We start from the raw sequence: 20,136 nt of genomic DNA, 5'->3' as shown, positions 1-20,136 counted from the left end.
AGGTATGTATAGCAAGGGTGCAAAGTGGAAGACGAGACGTTAGTTCCTCGCCTGTGAAGATGGATCTTGAGCAACATTCCCAGAGTGCACGCCACGTGCATGCTCCTCCCTAAGAGCCACCGCAAAGATCCTGGGCCTGCTGCGTGGCCCAAGAATCCACGTTGCTTTTGAGGCCAGATCTAGCCACAGTGATCAGGGTTTCTTCGCCATAGCCTTGGTGGTGGCTGGCCCTCATCTGGTCACAGTCTGAGGACCCACCCTGAACGAGACTGAGGTTAGAGACAGCTCCCCTCCCCTTCCACCCTTAGCTCGGCATCCCCACTAAGCACACCCCTTGGGGACCACAAAAGCCCTCTTTCCAGAAGACCCCAGTAGTGACCCTTGGGAGTCTGGCTGGGTGTCTGTGAGAGTCTGGCTGGGTGTCTGACTTACCCTCAAAGGGAACCTGCACGCCCGGGGTCCCAGGATGGCGGGCTTGCCCCTCCCGTTCGAGGAGGACCTTGTCCTTTGCTCTCAGTCCCGGCCTGTCTTCGGAGTGCCGCCGCCGCGCTCTCCACCGCCTGGGCACATAGGGTCGGCAGGGTCCCGGGCTCAAGTCCCTGTTGGGCGGCAGCGGCGCCCGTGGCGGCGGGATAAGGCGCGAGCGCGCCCTGGGCGCGCGCCCGGCCGCGACAGACACGGGGGAGGAGCGCCCGCCCGCCGCTCGCGCGCCCAACGGACCAGGCTGGGGCAGTGAGGTAACTGTTGCAGCCAGCGGAGCTGGGAGGCGACACCGAGTCTCCAGTCCGGAGAGGTGCCCGAGGAAAAAGGACGCGGCAGCCCAACTGGTCCCGGAGAGAAGCCCCTTCCGTCCCTCTCTTCAGCCAGCATGTCCCGGAATCCGCCGCTCCCCATTCCGCGCGGCGGGGATTCCGGGCCGCGGCGGCGGGCGCAGCCCTGACGCGTTGTGAGCCGGGGGCGCCCCGAACGCTGGGGCTGGGGTCTGGGAGCGCGAGCGGCCGCTACGGTACCAATTGGGTTTGCTGAGCCCCGTGACCACCCCCGGCCCCGGCCATGAGGAGGGACGAGAGAGACGCCAAAGCCATGCGGTCCCCGCAGCCGCCGGATGGGGCTGGCTCGCCCCCCGAGAGTCTGAGGAACGGCTACGTGAAGAGCTGCGTGAGCCCCTTGCGGCAGGACCCTCCGCGCGGCTTCTTCTTCCACCTCTGCCGCTTCTGCAACGTGGAGCTGCGGCCGCCGCCGGCCTCCCCCCAGCAGCCGCGGCGCGGCTCCCCCTTCTGCCGGGCGCGCCTCTCGCTGGGCGCCCTGGCCGCCTTTGTCCTCGCCCTGCTGCTGGGCGCCGAACCCGAGAGCTGGGCTGCCGGGGCCGCCTGGCTGCGGACGCTGCTGAGCGTGTGTTCGCACAGCCTCAGCCCCCTCTTCAGCATCGCCTGTGCCTTCTTTTTCCTCACCTGCTTCCTGACCCGGACCAAGCGGGGACCCGGCCCGGGCCGGAGCGGCGGCTGGTGGTGGCTGCTGGCTCTGCCCGCCTGCTGTTACCTGGGGGACTTCGTGGTGTGGCAGTGGTGGTCTTGGCCTCGGGGGGACGGCGACGCGGGGTCCTCGGTCCCGCACACGCCCCCAGAGGCAGCGGCGAGCAGGTTGCTGCTGGTGCTGAGCTGCGTGGGGCTGCTGCTGACGCTCGCGCACCCTCTGCGGCTCCGGCACGGCATCCTGGTGCTGCTACTGGCCAGCTTCGTCTGGTGGGTCTCCTTCACCAGCCTCGGGTCGCTGCCCTCCGCCCTTAGGCCGCTGCTCTCTGGCCTGGTGGGGGGTGCTGGCTGCCTGCTGGCCCTGGGGTTGGATCACTTCTTTCAAATCAGGGAAGCGCCTCTTCATCCTCGGCTGTCCAGTGCCGCCGAAGAAAAAGTGCCTGTGATCCGACCCAGGAGGAGGTCCAGCTGTGTGTCGCTAGGAGAAACTGCAGCCAGTCACTATGGCAGTTGCAAAATATTCAGGAGACCTTCGTTGCCTTGCATTTCGAGAGAACAGGTATGTTAGCTGGAAAGCGAGGTCTGGTACGCCAGCGGGTTCGGGTTGACCGCTGCAGTTTCCGAGTTGAATTCGCTTATTTGAAAGCTTGTTAACTTTCAGAATGGAAAAAGGTTGGAGGTAGGGGGAGGAAATATTGTTTGATTCAGGAAAGGATTCTTAAAATGCAGGAAGCCTTTTAAAAATGCAGAAGCAAGTACCTTTTGTTATTGAATAGAAATGAAATAGCTGCTAATCACATAGCACTTTTTAAGGACTGTTTATGCAGTAGATGAGTTCGCAGAAGAATGAGGTGAATCATTTGTGGTTGAATAGGTTGACTACTCCTGCTTTTGGCATACTCTGATGTATATCTTTTTGGTGGCATTTATCTGTTTGCTGTTATAATAATGCCTGCCCAAAGATAACATACAGCCTTTAGAATGAGGAGATATATCTGTGAGTTTTAATAAGTGTGGTTTCGTTATTATTGATAATCGAGAGGAAAAATCTGAGTTTTTATCGTTACAAGAACAGTAATGAGCTTTAGAAATGAGACTTAGTAATTTAGATGAAAAGACAGCAGTGTAGGTGAATATAGTGTTTTATAGACCAATTCAAGGTTCTTTGTATTCGTTGCGTAATTAGGAGACTGTTTTAACAATTTAAACTTTAAACTTAGTAATTCCTGGAAAGAGGCCAAAAGCATTTCTATTTTTTCTCCCATAGGTTTACATAGTTTTGTTTTTTAAAAGGGATTGAAATCCTCATCAGCAAATGAGTTTACATCTTTATATAGTACTGGAAAATCTACCTGTTCTACATCACCAAGAAACTCAATACGTGTAGCTACTGTTATTGAGCATTTATGAAGTGCAAAACATTTTACATATATTGTCTCGAATACTCATAAGAACGGTGTTTGTTGGCGCCATTAACATCTATTTAGAGATGAGAAATCTAGACTTATAGAAGTAACCCAACTTCACATGTCTAGTAAGTGGTTGTTCTGGGATTTGATTAGTTTTTTCATTTTTCAATGCTGTGTCCTCTGCACAACTAACTGGTAAGTATAGTGGTTTTAAGTAGGAGAATAAGTGCATACACCACAGTTTTTCAGAATTTTTGGATTAGTGATATGTTTTACACGGGGAGCAAATATGTTGGAGGCAAAAGGTTCTTGTCCTTAATGCATTTGATGCATTCGTCTCTCTTCTTTTCTGTTCTCTTACTTCACTTCTTGTTTGTCTTTTTTTAGAAATAATCTCCAAGCTACTACATTGATTTTATGACATGTTGAACACTGATCTGTAGTGTTCCAATGACACAATACTTTGCTTCTTGAATTGGCTTCAGAGGCCACTTCTGTGGCCAACCACTTGAAAAAGTTTTGTTATGTCTTTTTTTTTCTCAGTTTACTACCAGTGATAATAGACAGTACTTTAGGAAAATGTGTGCCGGAAGAAAAATTTTTTGAGAGGATTTATTATGGAACAAGTAGTATCATCTATTTTCACAGAATGGAATTAACATTTGGCTTTTGGTCAAATGTGAACAAATTGCATTTTTTAACACTGTAAAATTGTTTTAGCAGTTTCATCACTTTTGTGGACAATTTTCCTGAACTTAACAGTTAACAGTTTAACATATTTTAATTGTAATTTGTTGGTGTGGTTAATTCTGTCTGTTCTTTTGTAGTGGAAAATTTCTAGTCTTCATAATCCTAGTGAGGTGCTTTTTCCATCATGGCAACCTTTTCCAACCTTTAGGTGCAGTGTTCTATGCCAGGTAGCTTCAGTTATTATTTATATTAGAGGAAAATACAATTCGTGCTTCTAAAAAGGGTATATTTTCTTAGTGCAGAAAACACTTATTCACATTCTACTTTTAGTAGGAACATTTTTGCACACTTAAAATACATATGAATAGTTCAGGGTTTATATATGCTTACCCTATATTCAGTATCTACAAAATAATTATATTTTGACATTACTAGAAAAGAGTATTTTTAACTTAGTAGATACTATAATAACAAGAATTTTTTATGCTTCTTCCCAAAGCCTAACAGTGGATTTGTGCTTTTTGTTTGCATATATATTATGTTAAAGATATTAAGAGGAAATCAGTACTTTTATGGGAGTAAAAGATCAGGAGATTTTCTAATTTTCAAAGGGTTGTATATGACAATTGTAGAAACACTTTCTTGTTTCAGAAAGTGAGGGAAGATGAAAAGATTTTAGGTAGTACCTGACTTAGGGGAAAAAGTCCTGGATTCATAGGCAGAGGATTGTGGAGTCTTGGCTTAACTTTTTAATTTTGGAAAAGTCAGTGAACCTTTCAGAATCTTAATATCCTGTCAAATCAAGGGATCCTAGTAGATGAATTCTGTAAGACTTTCTAATTCTAAAATTAAATTATATAATACCTTCTAATTTTAAAATTAAATTCTTTTAGTTTATACTTTTGGTAAGGTAGAATTAAAAATATAATTAAGATGTCACAAACCAGTAATTCTTGAAGTTGTACTTATATGTTGAAAGTTGACCTTGCTAACCTATATTTTCCAAGGTATGATAATTGAAAAAGATGAGCAAGTATCCAGTATATTTTGGATAGAACTTTAAAAGAGTATATGGGGGTTCATTTTTAGGATGTTAACAAAATTATTACACTGTCATTTCCTTAAGAAGCTAAACATTTTTATTAACCTCTTTGAAAGCCACTTAAACTTCTATGATTAGAAATGTTTTTAATTGTAAAAGAATAGATTTAAAGTAATTTTTAACTTTTGAGATGTTATATTACTGTGTTGAAAAATAATGACACTTGTTTGTAAAACATTTGATTTAATAATTAGATTTATAATATTTGATTTAAATGCTATATATGTGTCAGTTCAGTTCTTAACTAAGGTTTTTAAATTATTTTTTAATTTTTTTTTTTTAGCAAAGCATTTAGAAATTTGAAACCCAAATCTAGTTACTGCTAAAGGTGTTCTGCTTTGGTGGGTTAATGGAAAGAAGCACTGAGTTTGTAGTCCGTCTGCCAAGAAGCAGCTGAAACTAATAGGAATTTTAAAAAATTAGTTGTCTGCATAGAAACTTTGAGCAGAATTGAAGGAACTATATTTCTATGCCATTTTAATTGCATATTCTACAGTGCAATTTTCAGCTTTTCAGTGAGATCGCTTTGTGTGTGACTAGGTAAGTACAAGATTTTGAAAGGCATAAGTTAGTGTGTGAGACATTTTTCTATACCTTTAATGCTAAGTGCTTTCTAAATGGTTAGGTAAATATTTAAAAATTCCGTGGCCCTAATGTCCATAAATATTACTTAAAGTGTTAATTTTATTTGAAAAAGGTGTATATATGTAGTGTGAGGACTTAAATAAAGAGAGTTTTTAGAAAAAGTGTGATTATTTACTCACCTAAGGAATTTACAAGGCATAACCCCCTGTTAATTTCTTTAAGAATACTGTAGTATTTGTGAAATTTATTTCATGGCTTCAATGAGTGAGTGTTTTATTCCAATTTCATGTTACTATTTTGTGGTAAAATATCAGCCTACATGATAATTTTATACTTTGTTTTGTAAATATAGTATGTACTCTGCCATGAGTGTTATCTTTCAAAAACAGATATGATAGAGTCACTTGCTCTGTTTTAAAAATCTCTTATAGCTTTTCATTGTCCACAGGATGCTGTTCAGGTCCTTGACCCTTGCTTGCAAAGTCCTTCATAATCTAATCTGCTCTTTGCCATTTTTAAAAAACATTTTATTACTTATGGGACACTCCCTGTCCACATACATCCTTGGTTTAGCAATTTGAGGGCTGCTTCTTGTTATTGACATTGTTGTGGATTTTTCACTTTTGATTTTACCATTCTCACTTGTTAAAATCTCCTTTAAGGAAAAATAAAATTAAGAAGACTTTGGGACAGTACACCGATACTCAAATTTATATATAAGCTGAGAACAGAATTCCATTATAGAAGAGTGGGCCATATTTAAAAAGAAAAGTTGACAAACCATGTGAAGCAGCGCTGATGAGTATTTTCATTATAATGCATTAGATAATCACATCTCCATAATTTGTTTTTATATACTTAGTGGAAGGTAACCATAAGTAAAACCATAAAGTTTGTTTTTCTTTGTCCTCAGACTCTGTCCTCCTCAGTGACAGGCCCTTCTCTCATTCTTTCCCTTTTCACTTTCAATTACCAAGTCAGCTTATTTCCCTAGCACACTCTTCTGCCTTCTGTACCCCATCCAAAGCAAGAATTCATACTTGCTGAAAAAGGCTATTTCAAAATGATTGGTTATATAGATATACAAAATACAGGACAGGTTCAGAATTTATCTAATTGAAATTTTCTCATTGTATATTATACAAAGGAAATAAGTTGAACTCCAGAGAGATAAAAATACTGGCTCAGGGTTATTCTGTAAGATATTTGGAAAACAGGGACTAGAACCTACGTCTTTACTCCTAGTCCACTTTTACTTTCCACAAGGAGCATATATACTTCCCATAATAGCTTCCCAAGGCTGTACTTAATTTTGCCAAGTATCCCCAATTATGTAAAAAAAGGCAGTTAAAGGAAGTAGGTGAGAAGTGGGAGAGAGAGTCAGTTAAGAGGGACTCTTGAAAATAGCATGGTTCATGATGACCTTGATAACAAACTTCTGATACAGTTATTTCAAAGTAATTTATAAGGATGCAGCTGGTCTCAAACTCATGTACCTACATAACATATTTATTTTATATGTTGAAGACAGAGGGGAGGGTCAAAAGGAGAGTAGGAAGAATGTAAGTGCATTGACTATTGCCTGCTTCGCTTAAAGGCATTCAATTTAAACAAAAGAAACTGAAAAACTGTTAGCTAAACAAAACTTTGGAAGCACTGGTTTGTGACTGTTGGTGGTTCCTGACAGTTCATAATATTGAGTTATTGTTCACCTTGTTATTTACAATCTGATCGGTACTTGTGGTTGTTATAAGCCTGTTCTTAGAACTTGGGGCAGAAGAGTTTATCTCCCACTGTTATTTTTTTTTCTTTTACAACCAAGAACTTTCCTTCTGTCATTGATTTACCTAGCAGATAACTTTATGGATTTCTCCTCCTCCATCTGCCATGGTACATTATTTGGTTACCTCTTCTTTACATTTCATACAACTTGCATGCAGCAACTTTTTTTTTTTTTGGGGACAGGGTCTTACTCTGTTGCCCAGGCTGGGGAGCAGTGATGTGTGATCTTGCCTTATTACAACCTCTGCCTCACTGGCTCAAGTGATCCTACCACCTCAACCTCCTGAGTAGCTGGGACTACAGTGCCTGCCACCATGCCCAGCTAATTTTTGTATCTTTTTTTTTTTTTTTTGTAGAGAAGGGGTTTCACCATGTTGTTCAGGCATGTCTCGAACTCCTGTGCTCTAGTGATCTGCCCACCTTGGCCAAAGATGGCCACATTTGTGAATATGTTACCTTACGTGGCAAAACGGACTTTGGAGATGAGATTAAGGATTTTGAGATGAAGAGATTGTCTAGGATTATCTGAATGGGTGCAGTATAATCATGAGGGTCCTTCAAAGGTAGAAGAGAGAGGCAGAAGAGATCAGAGAAGATTTGACAGTGGAAGCAGCGTTGGAATAATGCAATGTGAAATGGACTCAACCTATATTTGCTAGTTTTGGTGATGGAAGAAGGGGACCCTAAGCCAAGGAAAGCAGGCAGCCTCTAAGAAGCTGAAAAGGTAGGGAAGTAGATTTTTTTTCCCCGAGAACTCCCAGAAAGTATTGAAGCCCCACCAGCACTTTGGTTTAGCTTAGTGAGACCTATAATCAACTTCTGACCTGCACACCTATAAGATACATTTGTGTTATTTTATGCCTTTGAATTTGCGATAATTTGTTACAGGAGTGTATTAGTTTGCTAGGGCTGCCATGACAAAGTACCACAAACCAGGTGGCTTGAACAGCAGAAATGAATTGTCTCACAGTTCTGGAGGCCAAAAGTCCAAGATCAAGGTATCTCCAGGGTTAGTTCCTTTTGAAGGATGTGAGGGAAAATCTGTTTCATGTCTTTCTCCTAGCTTCTGGTGGTTTACTGACAGTCGTTTGCTTGTAGATGCATCACCCTCATCTCTTTCTTCATCTTCACATGGCATTCTCCTTGAGTGTTCACATAGTCTTTCTCTGTACCTGTCTGTCTTCATTTCCAAATTTTCTAATTTTCTAAGGATTCAGGTCATACTGGATTAGGGTCCACCCTGATTAGCCTGTTTGTGTCTGCTTTGCGTGGCTGGTCTCAAAAGACAAAGCCTATGGTTTGTTCAAAGTGAGGAATCTAGTAGGAAACCTCTGCATAAAGCTGAGACCTCTAAAGTACTAATACCCCCAATGTTATGGTGAATGAAAAATAAATATGGCCATGGAGATGGGATGTCTATTTTAATTGACCTTGGCAGAGAAAGGAGTTAAGAGCTGAAATAAATTTCACCTGAGAATGTATAAACAGAAGACAAGAGGACTCTCACATATTTTTTGTTGTGGTAAAATATACATAACATAAAATTTACCATCTTAACCATTTTAAGTATACAGTTCCATGCACTACGTACATTTGCATTGTACAAACATCACCATAATCCATTTCCAAAATTTTTTTCATCTTCCCAACATGAAACTCCATTCCTATTAAACAGTAACTACATTCCTTCTCCCAATCCCCTAGAAACCACCATTATACTTTCTGTCTTTATGAATTTGACTACTCTAGGCACCACATATAAATGGAATCATACAATGTTTGCCCTTTTACGAATGGCTTATTTTACTTAGCATAGTGTCTTCAAGATTTATCCACATTTTAATATGTGACAAATAGTCTTATTTTTTATGGCTGAAGAATATTCTATTATATGTTTATACCTCATTTTGTTTATCCATTTATCTGCTGATGGATATTTGGGTTGCTACCTTTTGGCTATTGTGAGTGATATTCTGTTATGAACATGGGAGTTTGAGTCTCTGCTTTTACTACTTTTGGGTATATGCCCAGAAGTAGATTTGTTGAAAAATATGGTAATTCTATTTTTAATAGCTCAGGAGCCATTATACTGTTCTCTACAAGCAGCTGCAACAGTTTACATTCCTACCAGCAATGCACAAAGATTCTGTTTCTCTAGATCCTTGTCAACACTATTTATTTATTTATTTATTTATTTATTTATTTTTGTGATAGTAGCTGATATGGTTTGGCTGTGTCCCTACCCAAATCTCATCATGTATTTTAGTACCCATAATCCCCATGTATTGTGGGAGGGACCTGGTGGGAGGTAATTGAATCATGGGGCGGTTACCCTCATGCTGTTTTCATGATATTGAGTGAGTTCTTATGAGATCTGATGGTTTTGTAAGGAGCTTTCCCCTGTTTGTTTGGCACTTCTCTCTCCTGCCGCCATATGAAGAGGGATGTGTTTGCTTCCCCTTCTGTCATGATTGCAAGTTTCCTGAGGCCTCCCTAGCTATGTGGAACTGTGAATCAATTAAACCTTTTTTCTTTATAAATTACCCAGCCTTGGGTATCCCCTTCTAACAGTGTGAGAATGGACAATACAGTAGCCATCCTAATGGGTATAAAAATGGTATCTCATAACGGTATTTCATTGTGATTTTGATTTGCATTTCTCAAATGATTAGTGATATTGAGCATCTTTTTATGTGCCTTTTGGCCATTTGTATATCTTCTTTAGAGAGATTTCTATTCAAGTCTCTTGCCCGTGTTTTAATTGAATTGCTTGTTTATGGTTGTTTATTATTGTTGTAGGGGTTATTGATATATTTCTGAATATTAATTCCTTACCAGATGATTTATAAAAACTCTCTCCCGGCCGGGCGCGGTGGCTCAAGCCTGTAATCCCAGCACTTTGGGAGGCCAAGGCGGGTGGATCACGAGGTCAAGAGATCGAGACCATCCTGGTCAACATAGTGAAACCCCGTCTCTACTAATACAAAAAATTAGCTGGGCATGGTGGCACGTGCCTGTAATCCCAGCTACTCAGGAGGCTGAGGCAGGAGAATTGCCTGAACCCAGGAGGCGGAGGTTGCGGTGAGCCAAGATCGCGCCATTGCACTCCAGCCTGGGTAACGAGCGAAACTCTGTCTCAAAAAAAAAAAAAAAAACAAAACTCTCTCCCATTCTTTGGGTTGACTTTCATTTTATTGATAGTATCCATTGATGTGCAAAAGTTTTCTATTTTGATGAAGTTTAATTTATCTATTTTTTCTTTTGTTGCCTGTGATTTGGGTGTTGTATGAAAGAAATCATTGCAAATTCAGTGCAATGAAACTTTCTCTGTGTTTTCTTTGAAGAGTTTTATAAAAGTTTTAGTTCTGTTGTTTAGGTCTTTGATCCATTTTGAGTTAATTTTTGTATACAGTGTAAGGTAGTGGTCCAACTTTATTCTTTTGCTTGTGGATATTCAGTTTTTCTAAGACCATTTGTTGAAAAAACTGTTCTTTTGATAATCTGTCAACAAAATGTTGGCTTCCGTCTTGAAAATTATTTGACAGTACATGTGAGGATTTATTTCTAGGCTCTCTGTTCTATGTTATTGGTCTATATGTCTGTGTTTATGTCAGTACCACGCTGTTTTGATTATTATATCTTTTAGTAAGTTTTGAAATCAGAAAGTGTGAGACTTCAAACTTTGCTCTTTTTCAAGATTGTTTTGGCTGTTTGAGTGTCCTTTGAGATTCCGTATGAATTTTAGGATGGATTTTTCTGTTTCTGCAAAAAACATCATTGGGGTTTATTTTTATTTTTATTATTATAAAAAACAAAATTTACTTTGTTATTCATTTTTAGGTGTACGGTTCAGTAGTAGTGTTAAGTACATTCACATTGTTGTGAAAAAAATCTCCCTATCTTTTTCATCTTGCAGAACTGACTCTATAAAAATAACAGTTCTCCTTCTGCTGTTCCGTGGTAATCACCATTCAACTTTGCGTTTTAATGAATTTGATGACTTTAGATACCACATATAAGTGGAATCATACAGTATTTTTTTGTGAATTGCTTATTTCACTTAGTATAATCATCTTTGGGATTTTGATAGAGATTGCCTTGAATCTGTAGATTGCTTTGAATAGCACTAGCATCTTAACAATATTAGGTTTTCTAATCCATGAAAATGGGACACCTTTTGATTTATTTTATATTAATTTCTTTCAGCAACATTTCATAGTTTTTAGTGTATGAGTCTTTCACCTCCATGGTTAAGTTTATTCCTAAGCATTTTATTGTTTTCAATGCTGTTGTAAATGGAACTGTTTTCTTAATTTCCTTTTTGAATTATTCATAGTGTATAACTGCGTGCAACTGATTTTTATCTGTTGATTTTTATATACTGCAACTTTGCTGAATTTGTCTGTTCCAATAGTTTTTTTGTGGAATTTTCAGGTTCTTCACTTAATTTTTGATCCAAATTAGTGCTGCATATGTAGACTGAGAAACCTCAAGTAAAAAATTTAAATTGGTCTCAAATTGGTAATGCTCTAAGGCAATGGTTAGAAGCAAATTCATATTCTCCAAGGCCTCAAATAATTCCTGCAGATAAAATTCCAAAGAAATCGAGCAGTGCTTAGTCAAAAATCCACAAATCAGGCAAGGAAACAAGGCACTATGAATAAGAACCTAAGAAAAAGTACACAGCAGAAACAACATCCACAAAAGCTTTAGATTACATAAAATATAAAAACACATTTAATATGCTTACAGAAACAAAATAGAAACCTGAAAAAATGATTGGGGGACCGGTGATTAAAAAAACTGTCACTGGCCAAGTGTGGTGGTTTATGCCTGTAATCCCAGCACTTTGGGAGGCGGAGGTGAGTGGATGGCTTTAATCCAGAAGTTCAAGATCAGCCTGGGCAACATGGCAAAACCCTGTCTCTACAAGAAACAAAACATTATCTGGACATGGCAGTGAGCTCCTGTAGTCGCAGCTACTTGGGAGGCTAATGAGGGAGCATCACCTGAGCTGGGAGGTCGAGGCTGCAGTGAGCTCTGATTGTACCACTGGACCGCTGCCTGAGTGACAGAGTGATACTCTGTCTCAAAAAAACACCCCCAAGCCCCAAAACAAAACAAATAGTCATATAGGTCAAAAGAATTGGAGAATAAGAAGTAAAGTATAACTTGGACTTTATTGAAGTTCCAAAAGGGATAATAAAATGAAGAAGAAATATTTGAAAAGATAATGGCTGTAAAATAGCATTTTATAGAACTCATGAAAAATGTCAAGTTTTTGTCCAGAAAGCTCACTGAATCTCAAGCAGAATAAATTAAAATAAACCCATACATTACTGCAAAATTGCAGAACCTTGAAGAAAAAGATAACTACTAAAAGAAATAAGAAAAGATAATTACCTTCCAAAGAATGAATGGCAGTTATACTGAAAGGTGACTTATCAGTTACCACAGTGGAATCCATAAAGCAGTGGAATATCATCCAACAGGTGCTGAGAGAAAATAACTGTCAAACTTGAAATCAGTGTCCTGCAAAACTGTCTCCTTAGGAAAAGTGTGAGCTAAAACCATTTCAGACAAGCAAAAATTGAGGGAGTTTTTACCACTGAAAGTACATACTCAGACAGAAGAAATGAATGAGATCAAGAAGGTATACTAATGATGAATATAGGTAAAACTAAACAATCTCTGATATAGACATTACTAACAATGCCTTGTAAGAGAACAGGCTGGAAGTGAAGTACTAGAAAACAATAGCATTTACATTGCAAAGAAAAATTAGAAGAGTATGTTAAAAAGTTATATTTCTAGGAGAGGGCTAAGAGTTTGACTTTAAATCTTGTTTATATATATTCTCACTGGCTGTCTACACACACACACACACACACACACACACACACACAGCTAGTGCAACTACTGAGAGAATAGATACTGAGTTTATAGCTTCCAAACAGAAGTGACCAAAGAATTGAGGGAAAAAGGAGAACAAATAATTAATATAAGAGGAAAAGGAGGCCAAAAAAGGAAAGTAGCAAACAGGACCAATACTTAAAGCATGTAAAAAGATAATAGAAATAAATCTAAATACTGCCACTAATCACAATAAATATAGAAACGAAAGCTCAAGTTAAAAGAAGGTAAAGATTGTCCACTTGGATTTTTAAAAAATCTGACTATAAACTCTTTGCAAACATAAGAATTTATTAAGGTTGAAAATAAAAGAATGGAAAAAGGACACAAGACACTATAATAAAAATGGAAAATATTAATATCAGAAAAACTGGGAAAATGCTAGAGAAAAAGATGATCATTATGTCATTATAAAACACTGAATTCACCAAGAAGATAACATTTAAATTTGTAGATACCTAATAACATAAATATCTATGTCTCTGTATATACATACACATACATATATACATACACACATATAATTAATAGCTATTTCCAAATTGACCTATAGTAGAAAGCATTCCTTTTGTATATTATTTTGTCTATACTTTAATTCATTCCTATCAGATTAATATACTTTTATTATACTGTCTTAATTACCCTCTCAATTATTAGCCCCCTTTTTTGAGCATTGCGGTGTGCTAGGTGCTGTGGGGGAAATACAAAGATAAATAAGACACTGTTCTATCCCTAGGGAGTTTATATCTAGTAGAGTTAGATGTATAAACTAGCTCAGTGTGAGACACAATTGTGTAATTGCTGTGTTCCAGTCATAGTACCTCACTGTGGAAGGCAAAAGAGTGATCAATTTTGGTGGGGAGTGTATTAGAAGTCTTCATAGGGGAGGCATTTGAAGGATATACTGTATAAGTATTGATTAAGTAGAGACAGGCATTAAGACTGGTAAACCATCTGATGGTAAAGAAAGTTCATGATTTTGTTGTGGAAATCAGAACAGAAAGCTAGTAAAGTAAGGAGTATAGAGTTAGTGTGGAAATGTTACTGGAAGACACTGGAAGAGTGGTTGAGAATAATGTGTGGAAGATATTGAGTGCCATCCTAAACTTTTTGGTTGATTCAGTAGAAAATATTGGAAGATTTTTCAGAAGAGAAGAGATATTTTCTTTTTTTAGTTTAGAGAGATTATTGACAATGGGTAAAGTAGATCAGATAATGAAAATATTGGGAGCAGGGAGCCCATTATAACCATTCATATGAGAGACTGAGAACAATGGGAGTGGAAAAGCCCTGGTGTTTGGAAAAAAGGAGGTATGAAGATTTTTAAAGTCTTAGTGTCCAAAAGTTTAGTGGTGTCATTAGCTAGTGTAGGGAACACTGGAAGATGAGCTGGTTTGGAAGAAATGATAAAGAGCTTGACTTTACTGATTAATGCATGTTCCACTTTTCACATGTGAATGCTTGCTATCTCTTTTACGTCTCTAAATGGGATGTAAACTCCCAGAGTATAAGAACTAAGCATTTCTGTTTTGTATTTCTCATTTACATTTTGGAGTTCACAACGGATATCTGTTATTATATTTACTCTTATTGTGGTTTCTTATAATAGTGCCATGTTAACCTTGAGTGAAGGCAAGAAATGTGGGTAGAGATGAATCCCAATTTCCTACTGTCTTTGGCATTCTCATTAATAGTCAACTATTGCACAGTGGTGAAGCTAGACTGTTTGAGTTTAAATGTCATCTCTGCCACTTATAGAATGTTGGACAAGTTGTTTAACTTCTCTGTTACCTCAGTTTCTCTGTGTATAAATTAAGGGTAATAACAGTATCTATTTTACTGAAGTGAAATAGATGTGATACGAAATGCTGTGAGGATTAAATGAGTTAACCTGTACGTTCTTGGAATAGTATCTGGCACCGGGCAAGTTTTCAACAGGTTAGTTGTTATTGCTGTTATTATTAATAGTTGAAATTCTCATCCTCAAATTACTTAATAGTTTATGCCAATTTACTCTAAATCAATGGTAAAGCTAATTGAAATTTAAATCTATGAGACAATCCTTTTTTATTGTCTTGATGCTTCTTTTGGAACTGGTATTAAGCAAGAAAGCAAATCCTTTCCATAAGAGATCATATAGGGGAAATTCTTTCAGCAGTGGTCAGTATTTAGAACAACAAAGAAAAGATACGAGGAGTAATTTAAAAAGTGATTAAAAGGTGGATAATTTGGATTTATTTTCTTTTAAAGTTTCAGAGTTAAAGATTAAGAACCTTTGATCTTCTAGAAGAAATATGTGTCAGCTACTTCAATCATAATTTACTGCCCCATAAGCTTTTTGTTCCAGTTTGTCACTTTGAAATTGGGAGTACACTGGAAAGTCAAACAAATGTCTTTACCCATAATTCTTCCTTCACAGTTCACTGTCTGTTAAATATGTTGATAACTATGCAGCACCTCCCCAGGAATGGTAAGAGGAAGATAAGAGATATGGAAACAGAAAGAAGAGAAACTGTGTGTAAAAAAGTGACTCTTCCAACCTTCTTCCTCACTCCAGCCCATATTAGTCACTTTGCTTTACTGCTTCAATGTAACGCTTTGTTCCACTTTTCAGAAAAAGTCTTCTGAAGAGCTTCTACCAGTTAGATGGTAATGGTTCAAAGCATACAAAAATAAATACGGATAGGAATTTTTACTAATATAAGTGGAAATATTTTTTCTTTAGGGGAAAATACCTACATACACATTACTAAATACAAGTATTTATCATTACGTAAGTCATTATTTGTTTGTATTTATTGTAAAAATAAGCAGCATGTAGAAATTAATATCTGAAAACTCATTTCTTCAGCAACATTCTGCTAGGAGCTATGAGGGCTAGGAAAAAGAATCATATAATGTCATTACTTTTAGGAGTTTAATATGAGATAAAAAGTAAAGATTTTACTTTAAATAATAAAAAAAGGCAGTATAATATTGTAGTGTTTGAGAGGTCTCAAAAAATAACACCCAAATTTCAAGAGGGGAGTGACAGACAAGATATCAGAATACCACCTTTATTGCTGAGAAAGCTGTTATTGGAGGGCATGGCTTATATCTGCAGATAGTTTTGCTTTCTGATACTGAACCCCAGAGTTAAACAGACTTACCTCCTCATTAGCAGAATAGGACCAGGAACATCTTCCCTGTTTGCCTGGAGAGCCTATGCATGGAGAAGTGTTGGAGAACTTCTGCTTCCATCTAGTGGGTAGACTTCCAAGAGCAAAAAGCGAGGGGTAGAATTATGCTTACATGATTCTTTAATCTAAACTTATGAGTCAAGTAAGTCGCTATTCTCCTTCTAGGGGATAAATAAGTGAGAGGGTAGAGAGAGTCCAAAAATATTTAGGGACAGTTCTTCCTCATAGAAGCCATAGGATTCAGAAAAAGGCATTGCCTCTCTCAACATGATAATAGAAAAAGCTATTTGAAATTCTGACATCTTTTAGACAACACATATTTTAATTTTTGCATGTCACCTGTCTTGCAGCTATTGCATCTACATAGTTGCGTGGAATATACGTAATTTAAAAACCGAGCCTAGATTCTACCTTTCTTCATTTTTTTCCTTTCTCTCTTGACAAAATCAAGTCACTTATTTCTGTGTGCATTTATTGTTGCACTTAATACTCTCTATCATATTTGGGTTGGCAGGTCTTTCCTGTCTCTATATTTTATATCCTTTAAATGCAAGGACAGTGTCTTATTTATTTACATGATCCTGGTGCTTGGCATGTATCAGATAGTTTATTGAGTTGAATTATTGCATTAAATACTGTTTTCTTCATCACTTAACAGGACGGTATTTTCCTAGTTGATACATAATACTTACAATTTGATGATTGAAAGTAACTTGAAGAACAGGATGCCTAAGGATTATGTTCTTGATATCACAAAAGCCGGCAAAAATCTTCTCCAGCCAGGAAAGCTTACTTTAGGTGAATGCCTCAGTTTATGGATGAAGCTTGGAAGAATGTTCCAAGTTGGGAGAATGGAAACTAATACAGGACATTGTGTGTAGGAGTTGCCTCTAAACAAAAGGAGGGGCATGGAATGATCATTTGAGGTGAGATCATAGTGATGCAGTAGGGTTATAAACAATTTTGACATTATCAGATATGGCTTGTAAAGTTAAAAATTAATGAATGTTTGAATTGTTCTCGGTTAACAAGTGTTAATAGAACATTTACAGTGCTTAGATTGCCCTTTTGATTTCTAGGGAGAACTTCATTTTTAACAGAAGTTTGCTAATTTTAATTCACCAAGGAAGAAGATAGTAGTAAGGTACTAGTTATAATTATCTAGCAAACTCGATTATTATTTTTTAACTTTTACTTTAAGTTCAGGGGTACATGTGCAGATTTGCATAGGTAAACTTGTGTCATGGGAGTTTGTTGTACAGATTATTTCACCACCCAGGTATTAAGCCTAGTATCGATTAGTTATTTTTCCTCATCCTCTCTCTCCTCCCACTCTCTACTCTCTGATAGGCCTCAGTGTGTGTTGTTCCTCCTTACATGTTCATGTGTTCTCATCAAGTGCATTTTTGTTGGGTAATACTTTTGAGCATCTGTTTTTTATCAGTTTATTTCCATTATATATCATCTTTGGTTAAATGGATACAAGTCTTTTGTTGGATTTGTGATTTGCAGATATTTTCTTCCAGTTTGTAGCTTGTTTGTTCATCCTATGAACAATGTCTTTAAGAGAACCAAACATTTTAATTTTAATGAAGTTCAGTTTTTCCATTTTTTATTTTATAAGTTGTTCTTTTGATGTAATATTTAAGAACTCTTTAACCACAGGACTTGCATATTTTTTCTCATATGTCTTATAAAAAGATTTAATAGCTTTATGTTTTACCTTAAGACCTATGATCCATTTTGAGTTGATTTTTGTATAAAGTGTTAAGTTTAAGTTTATTTTTTTTCTACATACAGAATTTCCAGTTCTAACATCATTCGTTGTAGACTTTCCTTTGTTTATCAAATGGCTTTGGCACCTTTGTCAAAAATTGATTCGCTATATTTATGTGGATTTATTTCTGGGTTATCGATTCTGTCACATTAATCAATGTGTCTTTCCCTTGGCCAATACCACACTGTCTTGATTACTGTAAAATTGTGTAGTGTGAATCTTCTTACCTTTTTTTTTTTTTTCAAAATTGTTTGGCCTTTGCATAAACATTTTAGAATCAGCTTGTTTATATCTATGAAAAATTTGGCTAGGATTTTCTTTTTTTTTTTTTATTGCATTTTAGGTTTTTGGGGTACATGTGAAAAACATGCAAGATTGTTGCATAGGTGCATATGTGGCAGTGTGATTTGCTGCCTTCCTCCCCTTCACCTATATGTGGCATTTCTCCCCATGCTATCTCTCCCCAACTCCCCACCTCCCGCTGTCCCCCCGACTCCCCTGCAACAGACCTCAGTGTATAGTGCTCCCCTCCCTGTGTCCATGTGTTCCCATTGGTCAACACCTGTCTATGAGTGAGAACATGCGATGTTTGATTTTGTGTTCTTGTGTCAGTTTGCTGAGAATGATGGTTTTGAGGTTCATCTATGTCCCTACAAAGGACGCAAACTCATCGTTTTAGATGGCTGCATAATATTCCATGGTGTATATGTGCCACATTTTTCCTGTCCAGTCTATCATCGATGGGCATTTGGGTTGGTTCCAGGTCTTTGCTATTGTAAACTGTGCTGCAGTGAACATTCGTGTGCATGAGTCCTTGTAGTAGAATGATTTATAATCCTTTGGATATATACCCAGTAATGGGATTGCTGGGTCAAATGGAATTTCTATTTCTAGGTCCTTGAGGAATGGCCACACTGTCTTCCACAATGGTTGAACTAATTTACACTCCCACCAACAGTGTAAAAGTGTTCCTATTTTTCCACATCCTCTCCAGCATCTGTTGTCTCCAGATTTTTTAGTGATTGCCATTCTAACTGGTGTGAGATGGTATCTCAATGTAGTTTTGATTTGCATTTCTCTAATGACCAGTGATGATGAGCATTTTTTCATATGCTTGTTGGCCTCATGTATATCTTCTTTTGTAAAGTATCTGTTCATATCCTTTGCCCATTTTTGAATGGGCTTGTTGGTTTTTTTCTTGTATATCTGTTTTAGTTCGTTGTAAAATCTGGATATCAGCCGTTTGTCAAATGGGTAGGCTGCAAAAATTTTTTCCCATTCTGTTGGTTGCCGATTCACTCTATTGACTGTTTCTTTTGCCGTGCAGAAGCTGTGGAGTTTGATTAGGTCCCATTTGTCTATTTTGGCTTTTGTTGCCAATGCTTTTGGTGTTTTGGTCATGAAGTCCTTGCATACGCCTATGTCCTGAATGGTTTTCCCTAGGTTTTCTTCTAGAGTTTTTATGGTGCTGGGTCTTATGTTTAAGTCTTTAATCCATCTGGAGTCAATTTTAGTGTAAGGTATCAGGAAGGGGTCCAGTTTCTGCTTTCTGCATATGGCTAGCCAGTTTCCCCAACACCATTTATTAAACAGGGAATCCTTTCCCCATTGCTTGTTTTTATCAGGGTTGTCAAAGATCGGATGGTTGTAGATATGTTGTGTTGCCTCCGACACCTCTGTTCTGTTGCATTGGTATATATCTTTGTTTTGGTACCAGTACCATGCTGTTTTGATTACTGTAGCCTTGTAGTATAGTTTGATGTCCGGTAGTGTGATGCCTCCCGCTTTGTTCTTTTTGCTTAGAATTGACTTGGCTATGCGGGCTCTCTTTTGGTTCCATATGGAGTTTAAGGTGGTTTTTTCCAGTTCTGTGAAGAAGGTCATTGGTAGCTTGATGGGGATAGCATTGAATCTGTAAATTACTTTGGGCAGTATGGCCATTTTCACGATATTGATTCTTCCTAACCATGAACATGGAATGTTTCTCCATCTGTTTGTGTCCTCTCTTATTTCGTTGAGCAGTGGTTTGTAGTTCTCCTTGAAGAGATCCTTTACGTTCCTTGTTAGTTGAATTCCTAGGCATTTTATTCTCTTTGTAGCAATTGTGAATGGCAGTTCGTTCTTGATTTGGCTCTCTTTAAGTCTGTTATTGGTGTATAGGAATGCTTGCGATTTTTGCACATTGATTTTGTATGCTGAGACTTTGCTGAAGTTGCTTATCAGTTTC

At 38.2% G+C, this 20,136-nt stretch overlaps 2 protein-coding genes across 4 annotated transcripts in view; one reads left to right on the top strand and one right to left on the bottom strand.

Moving 5' to 3' along the window:
• Positions 1–523, bottom strand: part of PSMA1 (proteasome 20S subunit alpha 1) — a 132,618-nt gene extending 132,095 nt beyond the window's left edge. The window contains exon 1 of the mRNA XM_064365145.1: positions 433–523. The gene's annotated coding sequence lies outside the window, so the exon portion shown is untranslated. The remainder of the gene's footprint in view (positions 1–432) is intronic.
• A 530-nt stretch (positions 524–1,053) lies between these two features.
• Positions 1,054–20,136, top strand: part of PDE3B (phosphodiesterase 3B) — a 205,566-nt gene continuing 186,483 nt past the window's right edge. For all 3 annotated transcript variants that reach the window (XM_012456596.3, XM_012456595.3, XM_012456597.3), the window contains exon 1: positions 1,054–2,031. In XM_012456596.3, coding sequence (XP_012312019.2) covers positions 1,054–2,031 — 978 coding nt within the window. The remainder of the gene's footprint in view (positions 2,032–20,136) is intronic.

This window comes from Aotus nancymaae, unplaced genomic scaffold (assembly GCF_030222135.1).
Source record: "Aotus nancymaae isolate 86718 unplaced genomic scaffold, 86718_ANA_hifiasm-v0.15.2.pri h1tg000059l, whole genome shotgun sequence".
Lineage (NCBI taxonomy): Eukaryota > Metazoa > Chordata > Mammalia > Primates > Aotidae > Aotus > Aotus nancymaae.
The sequence above is the reverse complement of the archived record's forward strand: the minus strand, read 5'-3'. Positions and strand labels throughout refer to the sequence as shown.